The sequence below is a fragment of the Diadema antillarum genome, unplaced genomic scaffold (genome assembly GCF_040938485.1).
Source record: "Diadema antillarum isolate AM-2024a unplaced genomic scaffold, OU_Dant_1.0 scf00000022, whole genome shotgun sequence".
NCBI lineage: Eukaryota > Metazoa > Echinodermata > Echinoidea > Diadematoida > Diadematidae > Diadema > Diadema antillarum.
Genome location: NW_027270911.1, coordinates 4,112,501 through 4,125,145, shown reverse-complemented (window position 1 = coordinate 4,125,145; position 12,645 = coordinate 4,112,501). Strand labels below are relative to the sequence as shown.

Sequence of the window (12,645 nt, the reverse complement as noted above, 5' to 3'; positions counted from 1 at the left end):
TGTCTCTATACCGAGCTCATATAGTCCTTATATGAAACGTAGAGGATTTGTATAGATATACCGCGCCAAATCTCTGCTCTGAAGTCTGCACGGAGACAGAATGTCCTTTTCAGATCCGAGTCTCTGACACGCCTACCATTGAGAAGGCATGAAAAGTTTTTGCATTGTACCTCTTGCCCGTATTTTGAATGTATATACAGTATACAGTGTATACACATTCAAGATACGGGCAAGTAGAATACTAAGCTGTCATAATTCAAATAATGCTGGTAGCGCCAGTGAGATAAAGTACGAGGGGAGAAGATTATGTGGTCTGTTGAGCGTTTTCTTTTCTTTGTTAGGATTGGTGTAGAAAATAGTAAATCCACTGATCTGAGCAGATTACTTCAGCAGAGTCTTGTCAATCATCAGCCATCTCTAAAATACTTTACATAATATTTCAGTCTGTTTGATTATAATTGTCGACATCTTTGATAAAAGAATTGAGACAAGACATGATCAAAGGGTAATCGATATAAATTACTATTCCCCAGTGTGTTTATTACGTTAGCACCCAAGATTATTCGTAGTACATGTATACGCTGTGATAATGTTATGGGTTTTTGTACATGTAAAGAGAGAGACCATAGCATACGTCTCGAATAGTGTATGTGTTTGTACTTGTGAGTGTGTGTGTGTGTAAATTTAGTGCTTGTCAAATATAGTTGACGCAACTTCGCTGATATCTTAGTTTTATTCCGAGTAATTTTGATTATATAATATGCCATGTAGAACGGGTACAGACAAAACGCTTCTCCACATACAAAGAGCATGTAGTTTCATTCACCAGAATGTTTCCTCTTGCGTCCGAAACACACACATCACCAAACTCATGTGACTAAACAATATGATACCTCTGAAATTAAAGAGACGAATGAATATGCAGCTCAAATCATCGCATAGTTTTATTCTGTTCATGGAAAGTTGCTATGAAAGATATCACTGTGATGTTACCGATCTACAATATTACGAAGATGTAAAAATCAATTGTAAACTTCAGCACTGCACATAATTATTGCCTCAGTAAGAAGTGTAAGAAACGATTGCATTATGTATAAAGAACAAACATCTCTGCTTTTTTAAACGATCTTCTTACATTCTATAACATTGCATAGATTTAAACAACTACAATAAAGTTCAGCATTGTCTATAATTGACAGGTAAGTGTAAGAAATTTTTCTTTGAATTATGGAAGTGTCTCTTCATGAAATAATGACACACACTGTGGAGAGATATTCAAATCTAACGAAGACGGGTGACGGGATATGCAGCAGGAGGGTCAATGCAATAATACCAAGAATTAACTACATGTACGCCTGGATGTATTACAGGGTGCTGAAGAATAACGTATACCATAGAAATTCGAAAGTACAATATTATTTGATCAAGTCTTAAAGGATATATTCAAAGAGGACCTCCGGATGATTTTCAGACTTTTACATTTGAACAACTAAAAATCAGTTAAACTGAGTACAGAGTTTCAGAATTTATAGTGATTGGGATGAGGAATGAGAATGTTTTCAAAATTTATAACAAATTGCAATTAACAAGAATGATGACATGGCAGCCTCACCATAAGAATGCATGAGTTGGGGCTCACTGCAGCAGAACAAAAGAAGAAGGTATGCATAGATTCTTCACAGGTTAACTTGTTGAGCAAGTGGTATTGTATGGAATTGCACTGCTACATTTCTGAAATATATGAGGCTCTGATGTCATCATCACTGTTCAGTGTAATTTGTTTAAGATTTTCAATTTATTGGTTTCTCTGCTCAAGGACCACAACAAATTCCACGAATCTATGCATGGAGCTGTTGATTTATGTACAACATGATGTGAAATTATGAAAATCGTCCGGAATGTCCCTTTAATGCGTGCACTGATTTTATCGCTCGATTGCAACTATTTACGAAATACACCATACACATAATGTTATCATAACCTCAGTTGAGTTTCATGTATTTGAAAATTTGTTGGCATCACGTGACGTTGAGTTCTAGTAACCATCTGTTGCTTTTCACACTCAGTTTAATTTAAAACGTATTAAGTCATAATTACGCTATGTCGAGTGCCGTTTATGTAGATGCAATAATCTATTTTTTTATCAATAAATAACACCGAAATTGAATTGTTCCCCTAGTAACTTTGGTATCAAATCACAACTGTTTGTTTTCCATACATGTTCGGCAACTTTTTAAAGCAATGCATTTGGATTTCTGCCTTTTTGTTTTAGCCACATTACATCGACATGCCTTGCGATGGATGGTGCATTAAAAACAGCTCAAATAAAACGTTATCATGTCCTATACGTATATATAGTACATTATTTTGTTTGGTTATTTCTAAATTAGTTTGGCGTTTTAATGTGCTATTGCGTCACTCATTCTACTTTTGAACTGAAAGTGACGATAACATGGAATGAAGAAAGAATGCTAACATGCTGAAATCATTCTTTACTTGATTCTTGCTTGCACTGATCACAACAATCTTGAAAGTGACAACGATGGAAGAAGTGTTGATTTAGAAAGTTGGAAGAAATTGAGAAGTTTATAATTAAGGTAACTTGTTACCATTTCAAGATTAACTTAAGGGCTTTTTACACTTGTAAATTTTTGCTTAGCCCCGGACCAACGGTGGGGCTAAGGGGGGGGGGGGGGGGGGGGGCCTTAGCCCCACCGTTGGTACGGGACTATCCTTAGCCCACTTTCTGTTTACACTCGTTTTTGCCAAAGTGGGCTAGCCCCACCGATAGTACGGTACTATCTGGCCCTGCAAAATAGCAGGGGTTAGCACCGCAATTGCGGTGCCAAGCAAGTGAGTGTAAACAGAACGAAAAAATAATCCTGGGCTAAGCGACGGAGATGAAGTCCGACCCTCACTGACCAATCAGAAACGAGGTAATCAAGTGCTGCCGGTGCGTGCGTGTATGTGTACAGTACACAGCGTAATTATGAATATTCATGTGGTTTGGAAAGTCCGGGGCTAAGAAATACGAGTGTAAAAAGGTCAGTTTTCTCCTTAGCCCCGGACAAGAGATAGTACGGGACTAATTGGCGAGTGTAAAAAGCTGAAAAAATTGGTACGGGACTAACGATAGTCCTGGGTCAGAGAAAGTCCGGGGTTAAGAAACACAAGTGTAAAAAGCCCTTTACAGTACAATTGCAATTATACACTTTACAATTACACATCAACTCGTGACCTGCACGAGACATTTATTGATAGATTTACAACATCAGGGCGGCATTTCGAGGTAATCATGACCATTATAACTTCACCCACTAAATCCATTCACCGCGTGTGACTGTATGAAAACGTAAATAAAAACGTATAAATCAAGCAACAACACGCGATGAGCAAGGAATAGAATAGAATAGAACAAAGATGATATGAGGGCTTGGATGATACTGAATAAACTCAAACTGAATGATGACAAAAGTGAATTGATGATAATTGCTTCAAAACATCTGGCAGCTAAGGTCCGTAGTCAATCATTACGAATTGGACGTGTCAATGTACAATCTGTATCAGATTGTAGGAATCTGGGAGTTTATTTTGACCCTGAAATGTCAATGGCGACACACAATACAAACACATGTCGATCTGTATATTTGCAACTACGCAATATTCACAGTATCAGGAAATCATTATCACACAAAGTTGCAGCCTCTATTATTCATTCGTATGTTTTGTCTTGTATTGATTATGGAAATGCATTATTATTCAAGGCTTCATATTACCAACTGGCCAAACTACAGCGTGCTCAGAACTCTGCTGCTCGGGTCCACAGTGGAACATCTCGCTTCTCCAGCATTACCCCAGTTCTATAAAATCTTCACTGGCTACCAGTATCCAAGAGGATAGAGTTTAAAATTCTTCTTCATACATGGAAAGCAGTACATTCTTCAGCTCCAAAATATTTGCAAAACCTTGTTTCAGAACACGTTCCTGGCAGAAATCTCCGTTCATGTAATAGCAAACAAGTACAATGTGACAGTTAAAAGAACAATCTCGACTTTTGGAGAAAAAGTCTTTGTTTCTGCAGCCCCATCTCTCTGGAACGCTCTTCCACTGAGGATCCGATCAGCAGAAACCATTGAAACATTTAAAAAGCTTCTGAAGTCATTATGTTCTCATCTTGTTTTGATTGAATTTTCATTGAATTGCTCATCGGGTATATATTTCTATCTATCTCTTTCTTCTTCTTCAACCTTCTTATGTACAATATGTATGCTATTTTTTCTATGTCCCTCTGCGCCTCAGAATAGGCTACTAGATCGAAGGCGCATTACAAATGCTGTACTCATTATTATTATTACTATCATTAACAAAGCTGAAGCACGCTACAAGCATAGTCATGAGATACGATTCATTTATATTTGTCACTAACCGTATTAAAATATCAACGTTTGCAATATAGTACTTCGAGGGTACAGTCGTGTTAATTGACTCATTTAGCAAACGCACGGTGTCTATTAATTTTGCTTTGTCATTCCAAGTGTTTTACAAAGGTTTTGCGAAGGCATGTGTGGGGAGAGATAAGGATATGGTATTACATCACATAAAGAATGAAATAGCGAGAAAAGTATAGGGATCATCTGTATTTGTGTTTTACATAGTGACAAAGACCTATATATGGAGAGAGATAAAGGTATGATATAAGCTCACATGAGGGGTGAAATCATGAGAAGAGTAGGGATATTCATCTTGATTATTTGTATGCCACATTAATTCTTTGTCTATAGGCGCTGTCACACTGGCAAAACTTCGAGATCTTAAAGATCGCGATCTTAAACTTCTCGATCTTTTGCCAGTCTGACCGCGCCTTATAGGTAAAAAAAAAAAGGTATGAGAATTGTTTGTTTGTTTGGCACAGAAGGGGCTAGCAGTGAAAGAGTAGCATTCAGTGAAAGAGTCTGTCCGCTTTAATTGGTCGGTTTTTTTATGCCATGGTTGATGCATCGTTTTCGAAGCCGTCATTTCCGTAGCCCATCTTTCGACGGGGACTGGCCTCGTAGACGTTTCCGACTACGTTGCGACCTTCTTCTTTCTCATACGGGGGCGGAAACGGAGGCAGCGCGCACGCACCCTTCAGTTCGTCGTCGTCCTCCATGCTGCTGAACTTAACGGCGAGATCGGACTTCTTCTTCTCGTCGATGACCAGGCCCTTGGGCGGTAAACCCACGGCAGCCACAGCGCCCTCAGCCGGTGCAGCAGCAACGGAATAAACAGTGACGTCGTTGGTGGCATTCGCGCGAGCTTCGATGGGGAGGCTACGTTTCTTCACCCTGAAAATGACATAATAATGGCCACGAAGTATACGCTTTTACTTCATTACGACACAGAACATCCCTTATTTATGATAAAATTGCAAGGATGTCTATCTAAGATTAAAAAAAGACCCAAACTTCAATAATGGCGAGACTAATGAAATTAGAATTATGCATTGCATTTATCAGATATCAATATGTCTCACTTTTTCAATCCTGATCAAAAGTATGATGTACCTACTTTGTATTATTTATACTGATATTTCTTTACTTTGATTGACATTGTACGTATATGTTATGATAATGTTGAGATGGAAGAAAAACGATAAACCTGAACTTAAACTTGAGCTTTGACACAAGCCTGCCGTAACCATACAAAGAGCAACATGCAGCTTCTGCATATCCATATTTAATTATTACAATGCTGATTGTGTAAAATTAGGAGTGTATTATAATGGGGGTGTGCAGAAAAGGATGTAAAAATTAAAGGAAGACTAGAACATGATCTGAGATTAATTTGTGTTACCGAGACATTTTTGCATAATGTTATATTATAGAGCAACGTACTTTTTTTTTCCCGGAAATGACACATCCGCACTAATAAGTAGGCTATTGTGATGTACAGGTATATGAAATAGCAACTTCAGCTTTGCTGCACACAAGGACTCGCTTCTCTGCCCCCCTCCCCCTCCCCTTCGACGCAGAGACAAAGACTCACCTCCTGACTTTGACGAAGAAGAGAACGGCGAGCAGCACGACGACGATGACGAGCAGTGCGACGACGATAAGATACCACTGTGTGAACGCCTGTTGGGAAAATGCAGCAATGTTTAATAACAGTCCGAGTGCGATGCTCATGTCATAAAGATATAACATTGTTCTACTTGTCACCTTGGGCCTATAGTTACATGACGAATGAATGCTACTCCTACAGAATTGAAACATGTCTACGCGGAATTACATCCAAACAACACAGTTGATATCAACATCATAATTATCTATATATCATATTGTATCAGGTTATTAATTCATTTCATTTCATTTCATTTCATTTCTTTAGTTGATTCACTACAGGGCAGCATAGTTTGTTTGTGAGATCAGATGCAGACTTTGACTTTATGCACACCACATCAGCAATTATTCACTACAAGTAGATATGCGAGTAAATTATCTCTTTCACAATAATGTCATGTATGTCTTGAATGAAATCGCGTATAGTAGTGATTGCTTGTATTACAGTCTAGAGATGTACTGAGCATGTTCTGATGGGCGCATTCTATTTGAATTTATGTATATTGTTTGCCGGAAATAAGTGTCATTGAACTGATCTGAAGAAGATAAAAAAACAAAAAAACAAAAAAACAAAACAAAAATTATGCCAAACTCTAATAATTCCATTCTATATTCCTGAAGGACCTCCTCCGTTGATTACGTCGTAATACAGGTTCATGTGTGACGTTTTTTTGGTTATCAGGCATGACCTTTTCAAAAAGAAATTTCCACACCGAAATATCATATAGCGGTAGAATTCACGGATATATTTTTTCTGAGAAAATATCTAAATTTCAAACATTACATAAAAATCAATCTCTTATCTTGATCTAAACTACGCCATGTGATCATTAGTACTATGTACTTATGGAACACTAAGATTTACTTACGCCAGCTCCAGAGCCACCTACAAAGACAAAGGGAGAAGAAAAAAAAAGTTGATCAAAGTTAAACAAAGAGAGAAAACTATATAGATGATGGGAACCCCAAGGGAAGAAACGATTATAGATATGAGCTCCAACAGTACAAATTAACACGAAGATACTTGCGCATTACAGGCGCTAAAAGGGAGAAACAAATACTGATCTGTGATCATTATTATATACAATATTGTAGGCCTATATAGGTGAATTTACAAACAGATGTGGCAAAAAAAAGAGGGAAGCCCATTAGAAAACTTAGGAAGTGAGGAGGAAAAAAAGGAGAGAAACAGACAGAGTATGAAATATATGATAATAATGCAATGGAAGATCCTAGCGGAGGCACACCGGGCGCTTGCTCCACCCCCCCCCCCCCACCCCTCTTTGCGGAATTCCTGGAGCCGCCCCTGTATAATGTAATGCATGATACAAAATACATAATACTATTACATCACTATAAGAGGAAGAATTCACGGTAACCATTTCTTCTATAATGCCTTACCATGCTGGCTACCCGCATTACAGTTGACTCCGCTGTATCCAGAAGGGCAGGTGCACTGATGGAAAACCGAACCGTTCAAGGCCGTGTGGACCTCGCAGTTCCCGCCGTTTGCACATGGGTTCGGGAAGCACGGAAGTGTTGGTGTCTCACACAGTACCCCCGAGAAGAATTCGGAGCACACACACCTTTGTATGATATAAGTGAAGCGTTGAGGTTGAGATGTATATTCTTCTTCCAACACTTGAATAAACTCATTAATGGTCTTCTGCGGTTATGGTAAAGCACTGTGATTGACGCATTGCAAATCACAGCCAAATTTTTAATCCAAAGTGGATGCTGATAATTTAATAGTAATCATTGCCCCTTATGTGATTTATTCTGGCATTTGTTATACAGACGCAAAAGGAAGGTTAATAGTATGAAAACTAGGGTCAATACTGTTATCAGATTTGTTTGTTATATTGAGTGTGAAGATCAGGGGGGCTTCCCATGAGACCGACACCCATGAGTCATACGTCCCACGAGTTCAACATTGAATAAAGGTCCATGAGTTATACAACCCACGATCATAAAGCCCGATGAGTTTGACACCAAGCAAATAAGGCCTCTGAGTCCTACACTAGGCAATCAAAGTCCAAGAGTTCTAGACTATTAACGCAAAAAAGGCCCACGAGACCGACACACTGATGTATAAGAATGTCGAACTCGCAGGTTGTTTTTACCCAGTGTCAAAATGATGCGCTGTATGACTACGTGGGCTGCATAACTACTCGTGAGCTAGTTGTGACTCATGGGCTGTATGACTCATGGGCTGAATCCGGGCTGTAAGACTCGTGGGCTGTATGATTCGTGGGTGACGAACTCGTGGCGTGCACATAAGATCAGTTTTGAAACATCCTAAAATTATAACATATACATTATGACTAATGCCATAAAACAGTTGACTAGACGTTATTATCGAAACGAGACTCGCAAGTCCCTTTCGATCGTTGATATTTCTTGCATTGCTGGATCTTACAAGGCTGGTGGGGAAATGGTGACGACAGGAGTGAGAAACATGAAGTAACCATTGCAACACTCTTTATACACATACAGGTGTACTCACGTGTATCTACCATCTATGATACTGCATGAGCCGCCGTTGTAGCAGACGTTCACCCGACACAGGCCCGGAATGGCGGGAACAGTCGGAGTAGGAGGCGGTAGTGGAACACACACGTAGGAACCGGGATGGTTGACGCACGTGGTCCGCAGCGGACACGCTCCTTCGTACTGGCATTCGTCGATGTCAATCTCGCAATTCTTGCCCATGTACCCGCTGTTTGAGCAATGACAGGTATAGTTATTTATCGTCTGCGTATCATCGCATCTGCCGCCGTGCTGGCACGGAAAACTGTCGCACTCGTTGATGTCGATCTCGCATAACCTTCCCATGAATCCTTCATCACACACGCAGTAGTAGTAGCCAAAGCTGCCCACGCAGGTCGAGTTATGCATGCACTGATTCGACTTGCATTCATCGATCTCCCTGTCGCAGTTCACTCCCTCGTATCCGGAGTCACACCGGCACGAATAGCTGTCGATCCTGTCCTCGCAGTAGCCATGCAGGCAGGGAGAAGACAGACATTCATCGGGGTCGGTTCCGCACTCGGTCCCCGGGTAATCCCATGTCTGACACAGGCAGTGATAGCCTTGGACCAGGTCTATACACTCCGCTCCGTCTGGGCAGGGATTCGACGCGCATTCGTCGATGACATCCATTTCACAGTTCGAACCGTTGTAACCGGTTCTGCACGAGCATTCGAAGCAGCCGATTTTATCGATACACGAACCCCCATTTAAACACGGATTACTGCTGCATTCGTTGATATCGACAGAGCAATCGGTCCCCGTGTAACCGTAATCACACGTGCATACGATATCGCCTACCTCATCCCTACCCAGGCACAAGCCATGCTGACATGGCCTCGGATACAGGGAACACGGATCCACCATAAACTCGCAGTTGTATCCGGAGTAATGCTCGGGACAGACACAGTGGTAGAAGCCGACAAAATCCTGACAGGTGCCTCCATTCAAACACGGGTTCTTTGCGCACTCGTTAATGTCTGTGCAATTCTTTCCTGAAAGAAACAGTCCGTAGTTGCTTTATTTGTACGTACATTACTATCATTATGTAGATCATAATATATGTCACTGAGAACTGTTTCTCAAACGGCAAGAGAGATTTAAAGAAAGCAATGGGACGGCAACTTATTTGTATGTTAGAAATACTAAAGCATTCGTGGTAAATGTGAACGATGAAATGGTATCTTTTGCGTATGCCTGCTTTCGAGTTTTTCCTCATACTTCCATCACATGGCTGACAAGCATCAGTCAGGTCCGGCGCAACCGGGTTTGGGGGGGGGGGGGGGAGGGGAGGCGCCCCTACTTTTTTTGTGCAGAAGATATAGAGTCTGACTTTTTGCCCCCTCCCCCCCCCCCCCATTTTTTTCCCCAGAAAATATAGGGTCTCAATTTTTGTGCTGCTTCTCAGGCGATGTTGGTAAAGAATTGCAAGCGAAACTGTGAAGATTTCTTTTTGTTTGTTTTTGCTAATTGTCAGCCGATTTCAGTAGAGAATTGGCAGCTAAAATTGCGAAGACCTTTTGTTTGTTTGTTTGTTTGTTTGTTTGTTTTTGGTCCACTCACTTTGAAAAACTCAGCGTCGCCCCGGCTGTTAAACATACTGTCTTAATTAACTGGCGAAAAAATAAGTAAATAGCGCTACATACCTTCCGTCCCAACGGGGCAGTGACAACAGTAGTCGCCTATAAAATCTGTACACGGAGCACCGTTCTTACACGGATTGGGAATGCACTCATTGATTTCCTACGAAAGTGAAATGAAAATATAAATTGACAAGTGATGGTGTACATAATACCTCTCGTGACTACACACAAACATACGAATATATACCATTATGCATCTTAGAGACTACGTAGACCTATAGAAATACATTGTTGGTCATTCGAGCACGCACAATGAGTGTGCATGTGTGCATACAATGTTTATAGAATAGCATTTTGCTGAATCATTTTGAGTTGTATACACTATAGAGTTCATCCCCCCCCCCGCCCCAGTGTCATTTACGGTGTAAGCATGGTTGCTCCCTCCCTCTGAAAGCGTTCCTATCTCAACGGACTGACCACGTTTCTGAATCCCCCTCAACCGGGATTTTCGCAGACTTTTCGGTCGTTGAGACCCTCCTAAATCCGGAACACACATTTTACTCAATGCACCCCTTTGAATGCCCTATCTCAGGTGAACTAAGATATCTTTTTATTAAGTGTCTTGCGTCATCATGCGACTATCGAGTCAATGGGGAACTGAGGGCCAATGTTTCTACTTTTCAAAAATGAAATAATCCTGAATGAACAATGAGCCTTCATAACTAGCATGGATTTCAAGTATTTGATCTGTGGATCCGTCATTTTCAAAATATTCGATAACCCTCTTTTCAAATTTCTCAGGAGTCCAAAGAAAAAAAAAGAGAAAAGGAAACCACTCCTTTCTAAAAGAAATTCGCGAGTAAAACAGACACACACAGACACACACACACACACACACACACAAACCCTAATTTCTCCTACAACTCTCGGGCAGGTTTTCTTCGCGGGAAGAGTAGGGCCTATCCCTTTGATATAGGCTACCTGAGATTGAACGCTGCAGTCCATAAAGCGGTACCTCCGACACCGGAGTTGGGCAGCCGGGAACTCGGACAATCTGAAAGCACTAGCTTCAGGCTTACCCTTACGGACAATGTGGTTGACGACTCAAAGTATTGCCTCCTTACATTATACGATTTCCAAGAACGTCATACCTTCCCCTTCCATTTTGGTTTGTTTCAAAGAAAAACAGATGCAGGTTCCCTTGGTGACCTCTAATACCACACGGATCTTACCACAGTGCAGTCTGACCCAGTCCAGCCAGGCAGGCATACTTTCTCGCCAGTCACCGGATCGCACTCATAATGCCGCCAGTCATCACGGGGCAGGCATATCTCGCAGACCGTTGGATCCCCGTCGTCGTACCAGTCGCCACAGTATACCTTCACCTCAACAGTTAGTCTAGTACATAATTAGCAGTAAAGAGAGTACCGCATAATTAGTAATAAGGTCAGAAATAAACTTCTAAAAACATGCGATATATCCATTGAACACTATCAACGCAACAAGTGAGTTGCACATTAAAGAACTGATCCCTTGTTCAGTACGTGTGTGATGAACTTGACTTACATTCTATTATTGACATAAGTACCCACATACATAGTGTATAATATTATGTGTATACGTACATATATATGTATATATATACATATATATATATTTATATACATATATATATATTTATATACATATATATATATATATATTTATATACATATATATATATTTATATACATATATATATATATATTTATATACATATATATATACATATATATTATATATAATTATATTTTAGAGAGAGAGAGAGACAGAGAGAGTGAGACATGTCATTATTTTATCATAATCATAATTAACATAATTACTTCTACAATCTTCAAGTCCTTTTTCGTCACTCGTTACTACTATTGAGATACTAAACTTTCAAGAATGATGTGAAAAACATGAGTTGGGGCTTCGTCTCTCGTTGTGTAGTTCTAGACTTACGTGGCGTTGCCACACCCGTCCAAGTGAATAGTGTGAGGGACTGCCACGTCACGTGACTTGTCCGGGGTAATCTCGTGATCGTATCGGAAGAAGTCGACCTTGTCCGGGTGGCCATGGAAACGCCAACTGTCGTCATCCCACACTTCGATTTTCGACTGAAATCCGGTCTGAAGAGTTGAAGAAAAAGAAATGAAGAAAAGAAAATAATCATATGCTCTGATTATTGTGGTAAGCAGTGTCCCACCCTACGTATCATTAAACAATGATAAAAAAAAATTGTTGATGATAAGCATAAAGCGAGAGCAGCAGTTAAAACGTAATACACAAAGGAACAATGAAATATCTATGTAGGGCCTATGGAACGTAAAGCGAACGTCTACCTTAATAGGTAATGTACAGTTGGACGAAACACTATAGTGGAAATAAACTATTAAGAACCAACTGTATAAAGG

At 40.2% G+C, this 12,645-nt stretch overlaps 1 protein-coding gene across 1 annotated transcript in view; it reads right to left on the bottom strand.

Moving 5' to 3' along the window:
* Positions 1-4,804: 4,804 nt before the first annotated feature.
* The window catches only part of LOC139730616 (uncharacterized), a 16,865-nt gene continuing 9,024 nt past the window's right edge, over positions 4,805-12,645 (bottom strand). Inside the window, exons 4-11 of the mRNA XM_071641476.1 lie at positions 12,194-12,360; positions 11,443-11,608; positions 10,274-10,370; positions 8,605-9,622; positions 7,500-7,684; positions 6,968-6,984; positions 6,025-6,113; positions 4,805-5,324 (exon numbers count right to left, since the gene is read on the bottom strand). Of these exons, the coding sequence (XP_071497577.1) occupies positions 4,979-5,324; positions 6,025-6,113; positions 6,968-6,984; positions 7,500-7,684; positions 8,605-9,622; positions 10,274-10,370; positions 11,443-11,608; positions 12,194-12,360 (2,085 nt within the window). The 3' untranslated portion in view covers positions 4,805-4,978. The remainder of the gene's footprint in view (positions 5,325-6,024; positions 6,114-6,967; positions 6,985-7,499; positions 7,685-8,604; positions 9,623-10,273; positions 10,371-11,442; positions 11,609-12,193; positions 12,361-12,645) is intronic.